The sequence below is a fragment of the Triticum dicoccoides genome, chromosome 6A (genome assembly GCF_002162155.2).
Source record: "Triticum dicoccoides isolate Atlit2015 ecotype Zavitan chromosome 6A, WEW_v2.0, whole genome shotgun sequence".
NCBI lineage: Eukaryota > Viridiplantae > Streptophyta > Magnoliopsida > Poales > Poaceae > Triticum > Triticum dicoccoides.
In genome coordinates, this window is record NC_041390.1 from 32,952,264 (window position 1) to 32,974,798 (window position 22,535).

The following is a 22,535-nucleotide window of genomic DNA, read 5'->3' on the forward strand; positions in this document are numbered from 1 at the left end:
TGTGTTCTGATGGCTCTCTCTTTTAATGAAGAGGAGGTGGAGGGGTATATATAGCCTCCACACAAAATCCAACCGTTACACACAGTTTTCCAATCTCGGTGGGACCGAATCAACAAACTCGGTCGGACCGAAAATGTAAACCTAGTGACCGTTAGAGATTTTCGGTGGGACTGACATGCAACTCGGTAGGACCGATATGGTTAGGGTTTGGGCATAACGTAATCTTGGTGAGACTGATTACACAAACTCGGTGAGACCGAATTTGGTAATTAGCTGACCAGAGAGTTGGTCAGGCAAACTCGGTGGGACCGATTTGCTCTTTCGGTGAGACCGAAAATTTACAAAGGGGAAACACTGAATTTACATTGCAATCTCGGTGGGACCGATTCGCTCTTTCGGTGAGACCGAAAAGTTACGAAAGGGAAACAGAGAGTTTGCAATCCCATCTCGGTGAGACCGAGATCCCTATCGGTAGAACCGAATTGCTAGGGTTTGGCAGTGGCTAATGACAAGTGAAACTCGGTGGCGCCGGATAGAAAGAATTGGTAGGACCGAGTTTGGCTTAGGGTTTAGGTCATATGTGGATATGGGAAAGTAGTTGAGGGTTTTTGGAGCATATCACTAGCACATGAAGCAAGAGGCTCATTAAGCAACACCTCATCCCTCCTTGATAGTATTGGCTTTTCCTAAAGACTCAATGTGATCTTGGATCACTAAAATATAAAATGAAGAGTCTTGAGCTTTTGAGCTTGAGCCAATCCTTTTTCCTTAGCATTTTGAGGGTTCCACTTTCACATCCATGCCATGCCAATCATTGAGCTTTCCTGAAATAATCATCTTGGAATAGCATTAGCTCAATGAGCTATATGTTGTTATGAATTACCAAAACCACCTAGGGATAGTTGCACTTTCAGCGGACCCTACGGGTTCGAGAACTATGTAGACATGACGGAGACACGTCTCCGGTCAATAACCAATAGCGGAACCTGGATGCTCATATTGGCTCCCACATATTCTACGAAGATCTTTATCGGTCAGACCGCATAACAACATACGTTGTTCCCTTTGTCATCGGTATGTTACTTGCCCGAGATTCAATCGTTGGTATCTCAATAACTAGTTCAATCTCGTTACCGGCAAGTCTCTTTACTCATTCCGTAATACATCATCCCGCAACTAACTCATTAGTTGCAATGCTTGCAAGGCTTATAGTGATGTGCATTACCGAGTGGGCCAGAGATACCTCTCCGACAATCGGAGTGACAAATCCTAATCTCGAAATACGCCAACCCAAGAAGTACCTTCAGAGACACTTGTAGAGAACCTTTCTAATCACCTAGTTACGTTATGACGTTTGGTAGCACACAAAGTGTTCCTCCGGTAAACGGGAGTTGCATAATCTCATAGTCATAGGAACATGTATAAGTCATGAAGAAAGCAATAGCAACATACTAAACGATCAAGTGCTAAGCTAACGGAATGGGTCAAGTCAATCACATCATTCTCCTAATGATGTTATCCCGTTAATCAAATGACAACTCATGTCTATGGTTAGGAGACATAACCATCTTTGATCAACGAGCTAGTCAAGTAGAGGCATACTAGTGACACTTTGTTTGTCTATGTATTCACACATGTATTATGTTTCTGGTTAATACAATTCTAGCATGAATAATAAACATTTATCATGAAATAAGGAAATAAATAATAACTTTATTATTGCCTCTAGAGCATATTTCCTTCAGTCTTGTGCTTCTCCCTCTTGTTGTCAATTTTTAGCCTTCTAATCATAATTAAATTCCACTGCACAGACAGTAAGCTCATGATCAGGGTCTTATTTTTTCGGAATGGAACTAACCTTCACATAATGCAGAAGCATGCATAGTTGCAGATGAGAGAAGGCAAAAATTAAATACAAATAAATCAGAGGTGCCTAGGTATACTGTCATGAATGACGGCCTAATAAAAATATTCGTACAACACACAAAATTATTTTGGTGAGAAGACTCAAGAGAGAGTCTCATGATTTATAGGTGACCTTTCTTTAATAGAAATTTTGATTATGAGGGAACTCACATGTTATAGTTTCAGTGCAAGCTATGTTTTTTTTATAGATTGCACAACAATAGTTGCTATCGTTGTTTTAGTTTTGCAAAGGGATGACTAAGTGATCTTTTTTTCCCTAATCATCTTGATGATAAATTGTTAAGGTAAGGAATTAAAAGAGAAGTTCACATATTGTGATCATGTTTTTTAACATTAAATATTTATTAACGATTTCTGCAGGAATGCGTGGGGTATTCGAATATTCATCTAGCTATATTGTAAAAGTAGGGCATCAGTGGTTGGTTACAATTCTCTTGCATGCCGTCGAAAAGAAAAATGAAGCAAGAGCGATTGCCTTTCACTCTAAATGTTAATCTTCATGCATTTTTGCACGGTCGAGGACAATACATGTTTTAATAAAAGTTCTTCATTCTGGGAATTGCATGGAACTTGCAAAAAGGTTTTTTCTTCACGCCAAGAGTAGTTCATTTTTAGACTGGCAAGTGGGGGCCACTTGGGTTGGGTTGAACCAGACCTCAACACCCACGCAGCGCACTTCATCTTTTCACTCCAGTCCACCACCGCCCATCGAGCTTTCCCCATTCCATCGCCGCCGCCGCGCTTGCCATCTCCACCCTCCACCGCGGCGCCATGCTCCGGCTCCGTCGCAGCCTCCTCTCCCAGATCCTCTCTTCTCCCTTTGCCTCTCCCATCTCCCACCTCAGCCGCTTCATCTCCGCCGCCGCGCCCGCCGTCTCCCGGAACCCTAGATTCGCCGTGGAGGAGTACCTCGTCTCCACCTGCGGCCTCACCCGACCCCAGGCCCTCAAGGCCTTCCCCAAGCTCTCCCACCTTAAATCCCCCACCAAGCCCGACGCCGTCCTTGCCTTCCTCGCCGGCCTCAGCCTCTCCCCCGCCGACGTCGCCGCCGTCGTCGCCAAGGACCCCAAGTTCCTCTGTGCCAGCGTGGAGAAAACCCTGGCCCCCGTCGTCGTTGGGCTCACCGGCCTCGGCCTCGGCCTCTCGCGTTCTCAGATCGCGCGCCTCGTCTCACTCATCGGTGTCACTTTCCGATGTAGATCCATCATCGCCGGGCTGCAGTACTGCTTGCCCCTCTTCGGCTCCTCCGAGAACCTCCTTCGAGCCCTACCTCTAGCGGGTGGCTCCGTTCTCGGGTCCGACCTGGAGCGGGTGGTCAAGCCCAATGTCTCCTTCCTGCTCGAGTGCGGGCTAGGTGCTTGCGATATTGCCAAGCTCTACGCATATACTCCGTCACCGCTCAGCATCAGCACGGAACGCATCCGGACAGCAGTGGCATGCATCGATAGTCTTGGTGTACACCGTGGATCTCCGATGTTCAGACATGCACTACAAGCTGTTGCATTCCTCAGCGAGGAGAAAATCACCACCAAAGTGGAGCACTTGAAGAAAGCGTTCAGGTGGTCAGATGCCGAGGTGGGCATTGCCGTTTCTAAGGCTCCAACGGTGCTGACGAGGTCCGAGAACTTGTTGCAGAGCAAATCGGATTTCCTTATCTCCGAGGTGGGACTGGAACCAGCATACATTGCTCACCGACCGATAATGCTCACTTACAGTCTAGAGGGCCGGCTCAGGCCCCGGTACTACGTTGTCAGATTTCTCAAGGAAAATGGATTGCTAGATCACGACCGGGACTACTATGCTGCAGTCATGATCAGCGAGAAGGTATTCGTCGAGAAGTTCATATGCCCTCATAAGGATGCTGCACCGCATCTCGCTGAAGATTATGCAACAGCTTGCAGAGGGGAGGTTCCAGCTAGATGAACCAAGACTAATAAGAAAATTGGTATGTTCATTATGTCATTCGGTAGAGAAGAAAGCATTGCACTTCTATGAACTTGTCCTTCCTCGTGTTGTCGTATTGCACACATCTTGGAACTAGGAGAGTATGAGATCAGGGCATTATGCAAATGCTTTGAAGTATCAATGAGTAGTATTTCTGCACATTCTCTGTTTGTATGTTCTGAAATGGCCATTTCAGTTTTGAATGCAACCCTCTATCTATCTTTCCATGAAAGAATGTTCTCATTTTGGCCATGAAGATGATATGAAGTCTCAACCTTTCCTTTGCATGAAATTTTTGGACCCCTTTTTCCGTGGGAAACAATTTTGGGTCTGTTGGTGGCCAGTTGGCTACAGTTTGCTGATCACTGCCAATGATGCAGTTTTGATCTAGTTTGTTGGTTGCTTGCTCTAGTTCATCTAAGCTAAATACCTTCTTCCTTCGTGCAGTAATTTTGTTTATGAGATATTAACTATTGTTGAAGACGGCCATTATTTACGAGTAGTTTGTATCAGTTTATTTATTTATTTGTCTCGTGTATGGCCGATTCTTTTCTTGGGCCATCTGATCTCGAAACTGGCTAGTTGAGTAGTAGGATAGTAGCGTTTCTGTTGATTGCCAATTTGTATACACTACGTAACAGATATTTCAAGTGCCCTGGTAATCGTACCACAGAAGCAAATCGATGCTTGTATGGTATGGTGCTGAAAAGCAGAGGGCAAAGGAGATGGTCGATGCTAATACCGGTGAAGAGATGTGATTTAAAGATCAACTGTGTGTCCCTTCTCTGGTACTTGTTGAAATTGTAGAAACAAGATTAATGAAATCTAGGCGGGGGGAACGGGTCGGATGATGAAGTGACTTACCACCAGGTGAGAAGATGTTGAAAAGGGCTGGGCAATAGAAGCATGCTGATTTACTGAATGTGGATGGTGCTTTCTTTCTTCCAGGTGAAGATGTGCTGAAACTGGATGTAGATGGTGCTTTTTTTTCTTCTTCCAGGAAACGAGAGGAAACATGGCGGCAATGGCTTGGCTGTACTATACATTATTCTGAAGGTTCTGTTAGTTGATGACACCCTGAAGCTTCAGCAACAAGTATGGCCTGACAATGCATGAGTTTTATTCAGGGAAGCTCCTACTTTTCTCTTTTTTGCATCTTGCAAGCTAAGTAATCCTTCTAGTATTGTACTATAGCTTTGAATAAACTAGTAGCATCTGGTGCTTTAATCAATTTTCTACATTTTGGTGCATCTTCATTTGGATGTAAACAATCTGAACGAGTCACACATGCATGTAAAAAGTAGGCGGTATGTAAATTTTGTACTCTGAAGTCTGAAGTCTGAATTCGAATCAGAGCTGAACGTTAGCCATGAATCTTTCAAACTTCATGTGTGAACTCTGAAACTTATTATACCCAATTCAAGTGTGAAGCTATAGTAAGCATTTAGAATTCTTTCAGGAGCCAGGTTAACTCAAATCTGAGCAGTAAGTTGCCAGCAGCTAATAGGCTAAACTTTTATTTACAATTTCACTCCAGTCTCTTCAGAGCCACAACTATTATACTGAGAAGAGTATCAACATTTTCCATTATCATAGCAGCATATGTGTGACAAGAGGTCTTATGTTTTCAGAACGTTGGGACTGGGCTTAACTAATTATGATGAGAAATCACTTTCTATCTTATACATCAGTGATTAGAGGATTTTGGTTCTCCTGTCGTTTTCAATGTCCAATTTAGTCTATTAAAATAGGCATGTTTTCATACAGGTTCACCAAAAGGGAAATGTCATTTTACAGTGTCAGCGGATAAAACTGTTTTACATTGAAGTGTAAAGCGTACATTTAGTATCTAATGTATTGAAGGCACGGCGATGAAATCCAAGTGGAGATGCTAGTTGATTAGCATCATTCTTATTTCTGCAATTCATTTCTGCAACATTTATGCATATCCATTTAGAGTAGATAAATAAACTTCACTAGTGAACTTACTGCATGAAGGCAATGTGCTGAAAGTTGATAATGAAATACAGCTCCTGAATTAATCCCTAAGATCATTACAATTATCTCTATGGAGCAGAGAAGGAAAGACCACCGCGGCCATGAGGACGACCAGGAGAGCAGCACCAACTGGAGGATGATGTAGTATTGCTTCTGTTTCCAGATCAAACTCAGCAAGGTTGTATACCAACTGAACTTTTACACGAAGAGGAGAGCCTAATGATGAGAGATTTAGGGGATTGAACAGGACTATAAATTGATGAGTCCAAATAAACAGTGGCTGGGTTTGAACATGGACAGGTATGGTGCCACGTATGGGGATTCAGCACAAGATAGCCCAAACTACAACCACATCAAAGTGCTCTTTCGTTCCTCTGGTCATTGCTAGCTCCTGATGAAACTGATACTCTCCATTCCTTGATGGCACGGTTTTGAAATTTTCCATCCTCATATCATGTTGACACCACATGTTGGAATAGAGATATTACGAGATCAGGCGAATCTTCGCTGCACTAAAAATGCTATTTAGTAGGTGGTTCCTTGCAAGAAGATTTCAGTATTTTTCACTAGGCGCATTGTGAAGTTATCATTTCTCAGCTGTCCCAGCAAATGAGAAAAGTGGTGTAGCTTTCCTCATCAATATCAAGAAATCAATAGACAATCGTTTCCTGTCTAGTAGATAATTAGAGGCAACTTGGGATGGCACCGGCTGGGGGCTCTTCACTCTGAAGGAGGGCCAGCAAAGTTTGAGCTGAAAAGGTGGACATTTACTGTAGGGCATGTAGACAGTTTGCCAGCTCAATATAAGTTGTGCAATTGGCTTCTATTGCCAATTGATGTCGGCTGATTGTTGTTTCAGAAATCTCTCCCTACTTGGGAAAGGAAGATGGCGACTGTTGGACACTTTGGGGGATCCAGAAGGCCAGAAAATATGGCATGTTTCGAGATGCGATCCCAGCTCACTGGTCTCTCATATGGCATGTAGAGGTAACGGAGGAAAAAACGGAGGTGCCACAACAGGGCGCAAAGCTCATGGCGTCTGAGGTGATCCATTTTTTTTTGATAAGGAGGATAACCCCCGACCTCTGCGTCAAGCGATGCACACAGCCATCCATGGAGGCAGGAGTCTTCTCTTTTCTGGGTGGCTGTATTGTATTGGTATTGCTCTTCTCTTTTCTATCTCTTGCATGCCGTGTCTCTACCACATCTAGCAATGCTGAAAGAACATTCATCATTTTCTGCTACTGATGTACAGAACACTCTTATGACGGGTTTAGCAATGCTGAAAGAACATTCATCATTTTCTGCTACGGATGTACAGAATGAACAAGTTTGCCTCCAGAATTGCAGAATAGGCTTAATTGCAGAATTCTGGAACCATGACAATTCAGGTTACTATGAATCTTGGAATCTTCCTATCTGACTTAAACCCAAGTGAACAAGCTATCTATGGTAAGTGAAAGTTGTTTCTGAATCTATCAGGCCTTAATTGTTCAAGTCTGATTTTTATAATGGCAGCTGCAATTTTTGACAAGCAGATTTCATGTAATGCTGTACTGGTACTTTTCTTTCTCTATAGAAATGTGGGCAATGTTTATTTACCAACTGAACTTTGCAAAACACAAACAAAAAAGAGACCATAATGATCAGCACGAGAGTGGATTTAAAATGACACTGTCAAGGGTTAGGGTAAATCCAAAACTCGGTTTGACCGATTACTCAAACTTGGTGGGACTGATTTGGGTAATAAGCGAAACAGAGAGTTGGTCAAGCAAACTCGGTGGGCCCGATTGTATATCTCGGTGGGACCGAAAATATTGCAATAGGTAACAGAGAGTTTTCAAGCCCATCTGGATGAGATCGAGATCTTATCGATGAGACCGAACTAATTAGGGTTTCTGGCAGTGGCTATGTCAACTGAACTCGCACTAGTAAAAAAGGGGTCAAATGTGAAGCACATTAGTGTCGGTTTGGTTTTGAGCCGGCACTAATGTGTGCATTAGTATCGGTTCCAACGGCTAGCCGGCCGCTTTCATTAGTATCGGTTCGTGGCGAACCTTTAGCACCACGAACCGGTATTAAAGTGAGTGGTGGCAAGATATTGTCAGTCCGGGGCCCCTCCAGCACCTTTAGTACCGGGTTGTATCACGAACTGGTACTAAAGGTCGTCCTACATACACCATTCATCCATCCGAGCTCGCTTTGTTCTTCCCCTTTCCCCTCTCCTCTCTGTTCTTCCCCTTTTCCTCTCAAGCTCATCACACATTTTGCCCAAAATTTGTCAAGATTTGAAGGCCCCCGTCCATTCAAATGATCACAAAGGTTAGCAACTTTGTCTTTTCATCTCTCATTGCTAGATTAGCTATAGTGATTGATTTGTGGTTTACTTAGTGCCTTCTAAATCTCCGTCGTAACCACCGTCGATCGCCCGCACCGTCCCGTCGCCGACACCACCTTGTGGTGAGCCTCTTGTTCATGAATGTTTTATATAAAAAAATTGATGTTTGTGTGATTTGAATATATAGTTACTCGTATAATTATCTTACCCGTACATTGTTTGTTATATAGTGCCATGGTTTTGATATTCGTCCCCGTCGGCCCTCGTCCGGGTTATGATTCGGATGTGGTATATTCTCTTTTAAAACTATTTGTTGCATTTCGTATTTTTGACAAATTATGCCCATCAAGCTGACATAGATATTTGTATGTAGGAGGTATGTGAACCGGAAATTCCAACCGACCCTATTGTCGAGAGGTTAAATTTAGTTAAAAGAGAAAACGAGGATTTGAAAGAAAAATTGAAAAGAATTGAGGGAGAGAAGATGGAATTGGAGTTGCATGTTGCCGATGTCGTCGATGATCACAAGATTAAGATGGAGAAAATGCGCTTGAAGATTAGAAAGATTAGAAAATATGCCATTCATAGTGAGGCTTGGTATCATTATGCTGTTGGATCAATTGTTACCTTAGTTGCGATCTTGATTGCATTTGTTGTTGCATTTAAATTCTTTAGTTAGAGAGTTATTTGTTTGTTGCATTTAAGTGTTGTATGAACTTTATGCATAAACTTGTATTAATTTGGTCTTTTCGGTGTTGTGTAATAAAGATGAGCCGACAATGGATGTACGATAACCGATGTTCTTTCGAGTTCATTAATGGCGTGCAAACTTTTCTGCTTGTAGCTGTGGCAAACAAGCGAGCGGATGGTTTTATGACTTGTCCATGTGTTGGCTGTAAGAATGATTACAATTACTCTAAGTCAAGAACCATTCACGTCCACCTGTTTGAGTCCGGTTTCATGGCCCACTATAATGTTTAGACCAAACACGAAGAAAGAGGGGTTATAATGGAAGACAATGAAGAAGAAGAGGACGACAGCTATCCTGGCCATGATGGGTTCCCTGAATACGATGATACAACAATGGGGGAAGAAGCTGAGCCGGCAATGCGGGAAGAAGCTGAAGAAGAGGCATCAGATGAGCCCGCTGATGATCTAGGTCGGGCCATTGCCGATGCAAAGAGAAATTGCGCAAGTGATTTGGAGAAGAAGAAGTTGCAGCGCATGTTAGAGGATCACAAGAAATTGTTGTACCCGAATTGCGAACCTGACAAGAAAAAGTTGGGCACCACACTGGAATTGCTGCAATGGAAAGCAGAGAATGGTGTATCTGACAAGGGATTTGGAAAGTTGTTGGTAATTGATATGTCTCCGTCGTATCTACTTTTCCAAACACTTTTGCCCTTATTTTGGACTCTAACTTGTATGATTTGAATGGAACTAACCCGGACTGATGCTGTTTTCAGCAGAATTGCCATGATGTTGTTTTATGTGCAGAAAACAAAAGTTCTCGGAATGACCTGAAACTCCACGGAATATCTTACAATAAATAATAAAAAATCCTCGCCAAAAATAAAGACCAGGGGGCCCACACCCTTGCCACAAGGGTGGGGGGCGCCCCCCTAGGGCGCGCCCCCTACCTCGAGGGCCCCCGGGAGACCTCCCGACTCCAACTCCAACTCTATATAACTGCTTTCGGGGAGAAAAAAATACGAGAGAAGAAATCATCACGTTTTACGATACGGAGCCGTCGCCAAGCCCTAAAACCTCTTGGGAGGGCTGATCTAGAGTCCGTTCGGGGCTCCGGAGAGGGGGATTCGTAGCCGTAGTCATCATCAACCATCCTCCATCACCAATTTCATGATGCTCACCGCCGTGCGTGAGTAATTCCATCGTAGGCTTGCTGGACGGTGATGGGTTGGATGAGATTTATCATGTAATCGAGTTAGTTTTGTTAGGGTTTGATCCCTAGTATCCACTATGTTCTGAGATTGATGTTGCTATGACTTTGCTATGCTTAATGCTTGTCACTAGGGCCCGAGTTCCATGATTTTAGATCTGAACCTATTATGTTTTTATTAATATATGAGAGTTCTTCATCCTATCTTGCAATTCTATAGTCACCTATTATGTGTTATGATCCGTTAACCCCAAAGTGACAATAATCGGGATACTTACCGGTGATGACCGTAGTTTGAGGAGTTCATGTATTCACTATGTGTTAATGCTTTGTTCCGGTTCTCTATTGAAAGAAGGCCTTAATATCCCTTAGTTTCCATTAGGACCCCGCAGCCACGGGAGGGTAGGATAAAAGATGTCATGCAAGTTCTTTTCCATAAGCGCGTATGACTATATTCGGAATACATGCCTACATTACATTGACGAATTGGAGCTAGTTCTGTGTCACCCTATGTTATGACTGTTACATGATGAACCGCATCCGGCATAATTATCCATGATTGATCCGATGCCTACGAGCTTTCCATATACTGGTTTACGCTTATTTACTTTCCCGTTGCTATTGTTACAATCACTACAAAATACCAAAAACATTACTTTGCTTTCGTTACTCATTTGTTACCGTTACCATCACTATCATATTACTTTGCTACTAAACACTTTGCTGCAGATACTAAGTTTTCAGGTGTGGTTGAATTGACAACTCAACTGCTAATACTTGAGAATATTCTTTGGCTCCCCTTGTGTCGAATCAATAAATTTGGCTTGAATACTCTACCCTCGAAAGCTATTGCGATCCCCTATACTTGTGGGTTACCAAGACTAATTTCTGGCGCCGTTGCTGGGGAGCATAACTCTATTCTTTGAGTCACTTGGGATTTATATCTGCTGGACACTATGAAGAATTTGAAAGACTCTAAGACAACAATTTATCCCTCAACTACGAGGGGAGGTAAGGAACTGCCATCTAGCTCTGCACTTGATTCACCTTCTGTTATGAGTAAGCTTGCGACACCTAAACCTGCTTCTGCTATTCGTTCTGATATGTCGCATGTTATTGATGATGCTACCTTTGCTATACATGATACTAATGATGAAACTACTTCTATGCTTGATACTACTGTGCCACTTGGTGATTTTCTCGAGGAACGACTTGCTAGGGCTAGAGAGATTGAAAATATCGAATCTGATTATGAAGATGAAAGTGATGATGAAGAATCGCTTGCTATTCCTGAGGGTTATTTATTTGATCAAGAAGCTTCTTTAGCTATTTTAGCTTGCAAAGATAGATATGAACTCAAAAGGTTATTAGCTAAATGGAATAAGCAATCTCTAAATGCTAGGATGAGACCTGACCCTACTTTTGCTACTTCACCTATCTGTGTTGCTGATAAGGATTATGAATTCTCTGTTGATCCTGATATAATTACTTTGGTTGAATCTGATCCTTTTCATGGCTATGAATCTGAAACTGTTGTGACACATCTTACTAAATTAAATGATATAGCCACCCTGTTCACTAATGATGAGAGATCTCGCTACTTTTATATCCTTAAAATATTTCCGTTCTCATTAAAGGGTGATGCTAAGATATGGTTTAATTCTCTTGATCCTGATTGTGTGCGTAGTCCCCAGGATATGATTTACTACTTCTCTGCTAAATATTTCCCTGCTCATAAGAAACAAGCTGCTTTAAAGGAAATATACAACTTTGTGCAAATTAAAGAAGAGAGTCTCCCACAAGCTAGGGTGAGGCTTCTCAAGTTACTTAATGCTTTGCCTGATCATCCTCTTAAGAAAAATGAAATACTTGATATCTTTTATAATGGACTAACCGATGCTTCCAGAGATTACCTGGATAGTTGTGCTGGTTCTCTTTTTAGGGAAAGAACACCGGATGAAGCTGAAATCTTATTGAATAATATGTTGACAAATGAAAATAATTGGACACCTCCTGAGCCAGCTCCTGCACCAATTAATGATCCTATTCCTAAACCAACTCCGAAGAAGAGAGGTATTCTATTTCTCAGCCCGAATATATGCAAGAGGCAAAGAAATCTATGAAAGAAAAAGGTATTAAAGCTGAAGATGTTAAGAATTTACCTCCTATTGAAGAAATACATGGTCTTAATTTACCGCCTGCCGAAGAAACATATAATCTTGATCCTTTATTTATTGAAGAACCTCCAGACCCCGATAACCCGACATAGGTAGTAAAGATAAATTCTCTCTATAGATATGATAAAGCTGAAATCCCTCCTACTAAAACTGCTAGTCAATGCTTGGATGAGTTTGATAATTTTATGTTTAAACAAGAAGACTTCAATGCTTATTTTGGGATACAATTAAAACAAGATGCTGATATGATTAAATACTTGGGTGATTATATGGCTAATAATAGAGGTTAACTTAATCTTGTTAGCAAACATGCTTCTATGGTTACCACTCAAGTAGAACAAGTACTTAAAGCTCAAAAGGAATTGCTCAATGAGATGAACAGTAAGAAAAATGATTATGCTGTTAAAGTGGCTACTAGAACTGGTAGAATGACTCAGGAACCTTTGTATCCTGAAGGCCACCCTAAGAGAATTGAGCAAGATTCTCAAAGAAATAAAATTGATGCACCTAGTTCTTCTAAAAATAAGAAAAAGAAAAATGATAGAACTGTGCAAACTTCTAGTGAACCTATTGCTGAACCACCTGATAATCCAAATGATATCTCTATGTCTAATGCTGAAACACAATCTGGCAATGAACATGAACCTAATGAAAATGTTAATGATGATGTTCATAATGATGCTCAACCTAGTAATGATAATGATGTAGAAATTGAACCTGCTGCTGATCTTGATAACCCACAATCAAAGAATCAACGTTATGATAAGAAAGACTTTGTTGCTAGGAAACATGGTAAAGAAAGAGAGCCTTGGGTTCAGAAACCCATGCCTTTTCCTCCCAAACCATCCAAGAAAAAGATGATGAGGATTTTGAGCGCTTTGCTGAAATGATTAGACCTACCTTTTTGCGTATGCGATTGACTAATATGCTCAAAATGAATCCTTATGCTAAGTACATGAAAGATATTGTTACAAATAAAAGAAAGATACCAGAAGATGAAATTTCCACCATGCTTGCTAATTATAATTTTAAGGGTGGAATACCAAAGAAACTTGGAGATCTAGGAGTACCCACTATACCATGCTCCATTAAAAGAAACTATGTTAAAACTGCTTTATGTGATCTTGGAGCCGGTGTTAGTGTTATGCCTCTCTCTTTATATCGTAGACTTGACTTGAATAAGTTGACACCTACTGAAATATCTTTGCAAATGGCTGATAAATCAACTGTTATACCTGTCGGTATTTGTGAGGATGTGCCTGTTGTGGTTGCAAACGTTACTATTTTAATGGAATTTGTTATTCTTGATATTCCCGAGGACGATAGTATGTCTATTATTCTTGGAAGACCTTTTCTTAATACTGCAGGGGCTGTTATTGATTGCAACAAAGGCAATGCCACTTTTTATGTTAATGGTAATGAGCATACGGTACACTTTCCGAGGAAACAACCTAAGTTCATAGTATCAATTCTATCGGAAAAATTCCATCGATTATATTTGGAGGTTTTGAATTTCCTCTTCCTACTGTTAAGAAGAAATATGATATACTTACTATTGGGGATGTGCATATCCCCGTTGAGGTAACCTAGTGTTATTCGAAATTTCTCTGGTTTCATGTTAATCGGAATGAGTTTGTTAACAAGACTTGATCAACCTTTTTAGTGGATTCCTTTTGACGAGCATGAGATGGATGAAACTAGAATCACAACCTTGTGTACCCTCTCTATACTTTCTGTTATTTAGTTGAAATAAAGTAAAAATAAATAATTTTCTGTCTGTTATCTGATTATCCGTGCAATATAAAAATACCTCGAAAATAAAAGTTCTCCAAATGCCCTGAAAATTAAATATGATTTTTTTAAAATATTTGAGAATTTATGGAACAAAGAACACATCAGGGGGGCCAACCACCTTGCCACGAGGGTGGAGGACGCGCCCACCCCCTAGGGCGCGCCCCCTGCCTCGTGGGCCCATGGTGGCCCTCCTCCACTTATTCCTGCACCCATCCTCTTCTTCTTCCTCCCACAAACACGAAAAACCAACTCAAGCACGAGTTCCAGCCCACTTTGCTGCCATTTTCGATCTCCTTGCTCAAAGCACCTCTCACAAAACTGCTTGGCAAGATTGTCCCTTGATATGTGAGTCCTCCATTGGTCCAATTAGTTTTTATTCTAGGGCTTTATTCATTGCAAATTTTTGCTGCTTAGGTGACCCTGTTCTTGAGCTTGCATGTCAAATTTATATGGTCAAAAGTAGTTTTGATGCATGATATAGGCCCTAGGCACTTGTAGGAGTGGTTGCTATCAATATTATTGAGTTTGGTTTACTTTTATTTTGAAGTTACTAAAATTTTTCAGAATTTTTCAAAGGAAGAAATACGCTTAGGAAAATGTTTCAAGGTGGTTCTTCAAGGAAGCAAGGACCCAGGCTTGCAATGCGTGATGCTGACGAAGAGCCACCAAGAGACGCTCCAATGCGTCCTTGTGAGTGACCTTCTGAAAGTTTTATGGATCGAGCGGAAATTAAAGAAGAATTTAACACACATTTGTGTAATGCCGTTCTTGAGGACTTTGAGGCAGACAAATGCCCCCAATATCATGATCTCACAAGCTCTTTTGTGAGGAGGTTTGAGTATTCATCTTCGTGCAATTCTCCTTCAGTCATGTTTGATCTTTATGACAAATCTTATACCATGGACTTAGAGGATTTCACTTTTGCTTGCAAACTTCCACAATGGGGTAGTGTTAGAGATCCCCCTAAATCTGAATTTAGAAACTTTCTTGCTAGTATAACTGTAGGGGAATCTAGAGATATAATGCAAGCTACCATAGGGAGCATTCACTTTCCTGCTATACATTATTTTGCTCTCTTCATAGGTAGGTGCATAAATGCTAAGGATGAAGCATGTCACATGTGTGTCCCTGACCTTAGCATTCTCAGGAGTGTTGTGTCAGGAGACTAATCTTATCATATGGGAGCCATTGTAGCTCGTAGGTTGCATCATAATAGATATAATAGAGATTTCTTTGGAGGAATTTATGCAACCCGCTTAGCTAAATTTCTTGAGATAGACATTCGTGAAGGAGACATGGAGTTGCCTCCTGCTTATTTAGTTTTTGATTCTATGGTTTCTCACCATTTTGTCGAGAGGAACGAATCACCTCTCCAGTACCGACTAATGTTTGACAAACGCCGTGCTGTCCGTATTACTCTCCCTGCTCCTGCTTTTTTTGATTATCAGGCAAGAGGAGGATATACTATTACTAGGGAGGAGGCAGATGAGTACGAGAGGAGAGAGGAGGCCGCTCGTCGCCACGCTGCAGCTCAGGAGGCGATAGCCGCTGCATCACAGTACGATCCCAACAACTATTATTATGGATATCAGCCAGGCCAGCCGTGGCCATAGATCAACTTAGGCCAAAAGCCTAAACTTGGGGGAGTACGTATTTCTCACCGCCATTACATTTATGTTCACACACACTCATTGCTAGATGTCGGTGCTCATACTTTTTCATTGTATCATCCATGCTAGTTTATTTCCTTTTATGCTTTCTTCTTGTGTGTTTAATAAACCTTAAGAAAAAACAAAAAATTAGTTGTAGCTTTTAATTAATTTACTTTCCATGCTTGTAGTAGTAATTAAAAAGAAAACCCAAAAATATTTCCCGTTCTTCTTTTGCTTGTTGGGAGCTTTCCCGTGTAAATAGTTTTAATTCTTTTCTTTTCTTTGGGGGTCAGTAGGAGAAGACCATGATTAAATTGTTGAAGTGGCTCTTATATGCTTTATTGTTGATTTAACCAAGAGCCCATATTGCTTTGTCTTCTCCTGTTTATTGAATGCTCGCAGATTCCAGCTTAGTCCATTGCACGTGCACTCTTATTATTATTCACATCGTTCGGTCATGCAAGTGAAAGGCAATTATGATGATATATGATGGACTGACTGAGATGAGAAAAGCTGGTATGAACTCGACCTCTTTTGTTTTTGTAAATATGATGAGTTCATCGTTCTTGACTCATCTTGTTATGAATAAACATGTTTGCAATGACAATTAAAGGTCATAGTTGCTTGTGCCATGCTTGATTAGCAATGAGCTATAATGGTTTACCTTGCGTGCCAACATGCTATTAAAATGGTTATGATGTGGTATGATAGGGTGGTATCCTCCTCTGAATGATTTAAGTGACTTGATTTGGCACATGTTCACGCATGTTGTTGAAACAAATCAAAATAGCCTTCACGATATTTATGTTCATGGTGGATTATATCCTACTCATGCTTGCATCCAATGTTTATTAATTTTAATGCATGTACATGGCTGTTGTCACTCTCTAGTTGGCCGCTTCCCAGTCTTTTGCTAGCCTTCACCTATACTAAGCGGGAATACTGCTTGTGCATCCAAACCCCTTAAACCCCAAAGTTATTCCAGATGAGTCCAGTATACCTTCCTATATGCGGTATCTACCTGCCATTCCAAGTAAATTTGTATGTGCCAAACTCTAAACATTCAAATAATCATCCTGTTTTGTATGCTTGAATAGCTCATGTATCAACTAGGGTTGTCTGTATCTTCCATGTTAGGCGGGTTATTCTCAAGAGGAGTGGACTCCGCTCCTCACTCACGAGAAAATGGCTGGTCGCCGGGATGCCCAGTCCCATGCTTTATGCAAACTAAATCAAAAATAATTGCAAAACAAAACTCCCCCTGGGACCTGATGTATGTTGGAGGCACTCATTGTTTCGAGCAAGCCATGGATTGATGTTTCTTGATGGAGGGGGAGTATAAACTTTATCATTCTGTTCGGGAACCACCTATAATGTGTGTAGCATGGAAGATATCGCCATCTCTTGGTTGTTATGTTGACAATGAAAGTATACCGCTCAAAATATTATTCACCTCCATTTCAAAACCGAGCTCTGGCACCTCTACAAATCCCTGCTTTCCTCTGCGAAGGGCCTATCTATTTACTTTTATGTTGAGTCATCACCCTCTTATTAAAAAGCACCAGTCGGAGAGCACCGTTGTCATTTGCATTCATTATTGTTAGTTTACATTGGGTGTGACTATGATTGGATCTCTTTTACCAGGAATTACAATGTCTAGTCAGTCCTTGATCTTTAAAGGTGCTCTGCATTTATGTTTTGCGGTCTCAGGAAGGGCTAGCGAGATACCATCTTGTTATATCATATTATGATTGTTTTGAGAAAGTGTTGTCATCCGAGTTTTATTATTATGGCTTGCTAGTTGATTATGCTATTGATATGAGTAAACTTGAGACCTATGCGTTATTGCGAATGTGGTTAGTTAAAATCTTTGCTGAAAACTTGAATGCTAGCTTGACATATTTACAACAACAAGAGCAAACATAGTTTGTAAAAGTTTTCTTTATTTCTTTCAGTTTGTCAACTGAATTGCTTGAGGACAAGCAAGGGTTTAAGCTTGGGGGAGTTGATACGTCTCCGTCGTATCTACTTTTCCAAACACTTTTGCCCTTGTTTTGGACTCTAACTTGTATGATTTGAATGGAACTAACCCGGACTGACGCTGTATTCAGCAGAATTGCCATGATGTTGTTTTATGTGTAGAAAATAAAAGTTCTCGGAATGACCTGAAACTCCACGGAATATCTTACAATAAATAATAAAAAATCCTCGCCAAATATGAAGACCAGGGGGCCCACACCCTTGCCACGAGGGTGGTGGCGCCCCCTACCTCGTGGGCCCCCGGGAGACCTCCCGACTCCAACTCCAACTCTATATAACTGCTTTCGGGGAGAAAAAAATAAGAGAGAAGAAATCATCGCGTTTTACAATACGGAGCCGCCGCCAAGCCCTAAAACCTCTCGGGAGGGCTGATCTGGAGTCCGTTCGGGGCTCCGGAGAGGGGGATTCGTCGCCGTAGTCATAATCAACCATCCTCCATCACCAATTTCATGATGCTCACCGCCGTGCGTGAGTAATTCCATCGTAGGCTTGCTGGACAGTGATGGGTTGGATGAGATTTATCATGTAATTGAGTTAGTTTTGTTAGGGTTTGATCCCTAGTATCCACTATGTTCTGAGATTGATGTTGCTATGACTTTGCTATGCTTAATGCTTGTCACTAGGGCCCGAGTGCCATGTTTTCAGATCTGAACCTATTATGTTTTCATTAATATATGAGAGTTCTTGATCCTATCTTGCAAGTCTATAGTCACCTATTATGTGTTATGATCCGTTAACCCCGAAGTCACAATAATCGGGATACTTACCGGTGATGACCGTAGTTTGAGGAGTTCATGTATTCACTATGTGTTAATGCTTTGTTCCGGTTCTCTATTAAAAGGAGGCCTTAATATCCCTTAGTTTCCATTAGGACCCCGCAGCCACGGGAGGGTAGGACAAAAGATGTCATGCAAGTTCTTTTCCATAAGCACGTATGACTATATTCGGAATACATGCCTACATTACATTGACGAATTGGAGCTAGTTCTGTGTCACCCTATGTTATGACTGTTACATGATGAACCGCATCCGCAATAATTATCCATCATTGATCGGATGCCTACGAGCTTTCCATATACTGGTTTACGCTTATTTACTTTCCCGTTGCTATTGTTACAATCACTACAAAATACCAAAAACATTACTTTGCTTTCGTTACTCTTTTGTTACCGTTACCATCACTATCATATTACTTTGCTACTAAACACTTTGCTGCAGATACTAAGTTTCCAGGTGTGGTTGAATTGACAACTCAGCTGCTAATACTTGAGAATATTCTTTGGTTCCCCTTGTGTCGAATCAATAAATTTGGGTTGAATACTCTACCCTGGAAAGCTGTTGCGATCCCCTATACTTGTGGGTTATCAGTACTGATAAAGAATATGCTTCCAAAGGACAACGAATTGCCCAAGAGTACGTACGAAGAAAACAAGGTTGTCTGCCTGTAACGCCCCGAGACTGATGTGCCAGGTGTCATCCAGTTATTCGCTGTTGTTGCCTTGTCATTGCTTGCGTGTCATGCATTGCATATCATGTCATCACGTGCATTTGATTTGCATACATGTTCGTCTCATGCATCCGAGCATTTTCCCCGTTGTCTGTTTTGCATTCCGGCGCTCCGTTCTCCTCCGGTGGTCATTTCTACCTTCTTCTCGTGTGTGGGGATTAAACATTTCCGGATTGGACCGAGACTTGTCAAGTGGCCTTGGTTTACTACCGGTAGACCGCCTGTCAAGTTTTGTACCATTTGGACTTCGTTTGATGCTCCAACGGTTAACCGAGGGACCGAAAAGGCCTCGTGTGTGTTGCAGCCCAACACCCTTCCAAAATGGCCCAAAGCCCAGCTAAACCCCCTCCATCATCTAGAGCGTTCGATCACGACCGCGTGGCCGAAAACCGCACCTCATTTGGACTCTCCTAGCTCCCTCTACCTATATATTTGTGTCTTCCCCGAATTTTCCGCAGATGAAACCCTAGATTACCACACTTGCGACATTGCTTTCAATGCGGTTATGCCTCTAAGTCGTGCTTCGACATGTAGGAGATATAGCCGCATCGAGGGCGTTACAAGTTGGTATCAGAGCCTTCCCCGACCTTAGGAGCCCCCTGCTTGATCGAATAGCTGGCGTTGTTGAGTCTAGAAAAAAATGTTTCGAGTCATTTAGGATTATATATATCGGAGAGTTAGGAATTCTTTTTACTCCCCAGTCCCTTGTCGCATTTGGGGTTCTTATTTTATTTTGGTTCCGTAGTCGGACCTTGATTGTATTTGGATGTTGTAATGCTTTATTCATGTAATTGTGTGAAGTGGCGATTGTAAGCCAACTATGTATCTATTTCCCTTATGTATTACATGGGTTGTGTGAAGATTACCTCACTTGCGACATTACTTTCAATGCGGTTATGCCTCTAAGTCGTGCTTCGACACGTGGGAGATATAGCCGCATCGAGGGCATTACACTGCCCTCCAGGGTTAGAGGTGCAGAAGATACATGCATGCCCTAATGACTGCATCCTCTACCGCGGTGAGTACGAGGATTTGAACACTTGCCCAGTATGCGGTGCATTGTGCTATAAGATCAGGCGCGATGACCCTGGTGATGTCGAGGGCGAGCGCCCCAGGAAGAAGATTCCTGCCAAGGTGATGTGGTATGCTCCTATAATACTATGGTTGAAACGTTTGTTCCAAAACAAAGAGCATGCCAAGGCGATGCGATGGCACAGAGAAGACCGTAAGAAAGACGAAAAGTTGAGAGTACCCGCTGATGGGTCGCAGTGGAGAAAAATCGAGAGAAAGTACGGGAAGGAGTTTGCAGATGACGCAAGGAACGTATGATTTGGTCTAAGCGCAGATGGCATTAATCCTTTTGGGGAGCAGAGCAGCAACCATAGCACCTAGCCTGTGACTCTATGTTTGTATAACCTTCCTCCTTGGTTGTGCATGAAGAGGAAGTTCATTATGATGCCAGTGCTCATCCAAGGCCCTAAGCAACCCGACAACGACATTGATGTGTACCTAAGGCCATTAGTTGAAGAACTCTTACAGCTGTGGAATGGAACATGTGTACGTGCGTGGGATGAGCACATGGGGAAGAATTTGACCTAAAGGCCTTGCTGTTCGTGACCATTAATGATTGTCCTGCTCTCAGTAACCTTTCAGGACAGACAAACAAGGGATACCGCGCATGCACGCACTGTTTGGATGATACCGACAGTATATATTTTGACAATTGTAGGAAGAATGTGTACCTAGGACATCGTCTATTTCTTCCGAGCAGGCATCCCGTAAGAAAGAAAGGCAAGCATTTTAAAGGTGAGGCGGATCACCGGACAAAGCCTCGCCACCGTACTGGTGCTGATGTACATGATATGGTCAAGGATTTGAAGGTAGTCTTTGAAAAGGGTCCTGGCGGACAACCTGTTCCGAATGACGCTGACGGACGCGCACCCATGTGGAAGAAGAAATCTATATTTTGGGACCTGCCCTATTGGAAAGACCTAGAGGTCCGCTCTGCAATCGACATGATGCACGTGACAAAGAATCTTTGCGTGACCCTGCTTGGCTTCTTGGGCATGTATGGGAAGAAAAAAGATACACCTGAGGCACGGGAGGACCAGCAACGTATGCATGGAAAAGAAGGCATACATCAGGGTCATGCCAGCTACGCTCTTACCAAAGAAGAGAAGGAAATATTTTTTGAATGCCTCCTCAGTATTAAGGTACCGTCTGGCTTCTCATCGAATATAAAGGGAATAATAAACATAGCAGAGAAAAAGTTCTAGAACCTAAAGTCTCATGACTGCCACGTGATTATGACGCAACTACTTCCGGTTGCATTGAGGGGGCTTCTACCGGAAAATGTTCAATTAGCCATTGTGAAGCTATGTGCATTCCTCAATGCAATCTATTAGAAGGTAATCGATCCAGAAATCATACCACGGTTAGAAAATGATTTGGTGCAATATCTTGTCAGTTTTGAGTTGGTGTTCCCACCATCCTTCTTCAACATCATGACGCACGTCCTAGTTCACTTATGCGAAGAGATTAACGTTTTGGGTCCTGTATTTCTACACAATATGTTTCCCTTTGAGAGGTTCATGGGAGTCTTGAAGAAATATGTTCATAACCGTGCTAGGCCAGAAGGAAGCATCTCCAAGGGCCATGAAAATGAGGAGGTCATTGAGTTTTGTATTGACTTTATTCTTGACCTTAAGCCGATTGGTGTTCCTGAATCGCGGCATAAGGGCAGACTAGATGGAAAAGGCACGCTAAGAGGGAATCAAAAAATATGTATGGACGGACATTCTCTCACTGAAGCACACTACACGGTTCTACAGAATTCCGCCTTGGTGGCTCTTTATATGGACGAACACAAGAATTTTCTACGCTCCAAACACCCGGAGCGGTCTGATGACTGGATTACACATGAACAAACCAGGAGTTTCGCCGGCTGGTTGCAGACACGTACCATGCATGACACCCCTATAGAAGATGACCTGTACTCACTGTCCCAGTTACCATCTTCGAACATAATGACTTTCAAAGGGTACGAGATAAATGGTAATACATTTTACACGATCGCCCAAGATAAGAAGAGCACCAACCAAAACAGTGGTGTCCTCTTTGATGCAATAACCAAGACGGGAAAGGAAACATATTATGGTTACATAGAGGAGATATGGGAACTTGACTATGGACGTGGTTTGAAGGTCCCTTTGTTTCGGTGCAAATGGATCAATATGACACGAGGCGGGGTAACGGAAGA

General features: G+C 42.1%; 1 protein-coding gene across 4 annotated transcripts; it reads left to right on the plus strand.

The window, feature by feature from the left end:
* Positions 1 to 2,592: 2,592 nt before the first annotated feature.
* On the plus strand, positions 2,593 to 7,394 carry LOC119314321 (transcription termination factor MTERF8, chloroplastic-like). 4 transcript variants are annotated; one of them, XM_037589053.1, is made up of 5 exons: positions 2,593 to 3,871; positions 4,512 to 4,740; positions 4,819 to 6,627; positions 6,728 to 7,026; positions 7,124 to 7,394. In XM_037589053.1, the coding sequence occupies exon 1, from the start codon at positions 2,698 to 2,700 to the stop codon at positions 3,847 to 3,849; it is 1,152 nt and encodes a 383-aa protein (XP_037444950.1). In that variant the 5' UTR covers positions 2,593 to 2,697; the 3' UTR covers positions 3,850 to 3,871; positions 4,512 to 4,740; positions 4,819 to 6,627; positions 6,728 to 7,026; positions 7,124 to 7,394. The 4 variants fall into 4 exon arrangements, with proteins under 4 accessions (XP_037444950.1, XP_037444953.1, XP_037444949.1 ...); XM_037589056.1 differs by having other exon boundaries at positions 4,819 to 4,965; positions 5,948 to 7,026; XM_037589052.1 differs by having other exon boundaries at positions 4,819 to 7,026.
* The last annotated feature ends 15,141 nt before the right edge of the window (positions 7,395 to 22,535 follow it).

What these genes read in the sequence shown, in the direction of transcription:
- LOC119314321 (XM_037589052.1), top strand. Translation starts at nt 2,698, where the DNA reads ATGCTCCGGCTCCGTCGCAGCCTCCTCTCCCAGATCCTCTCTTCTCCC.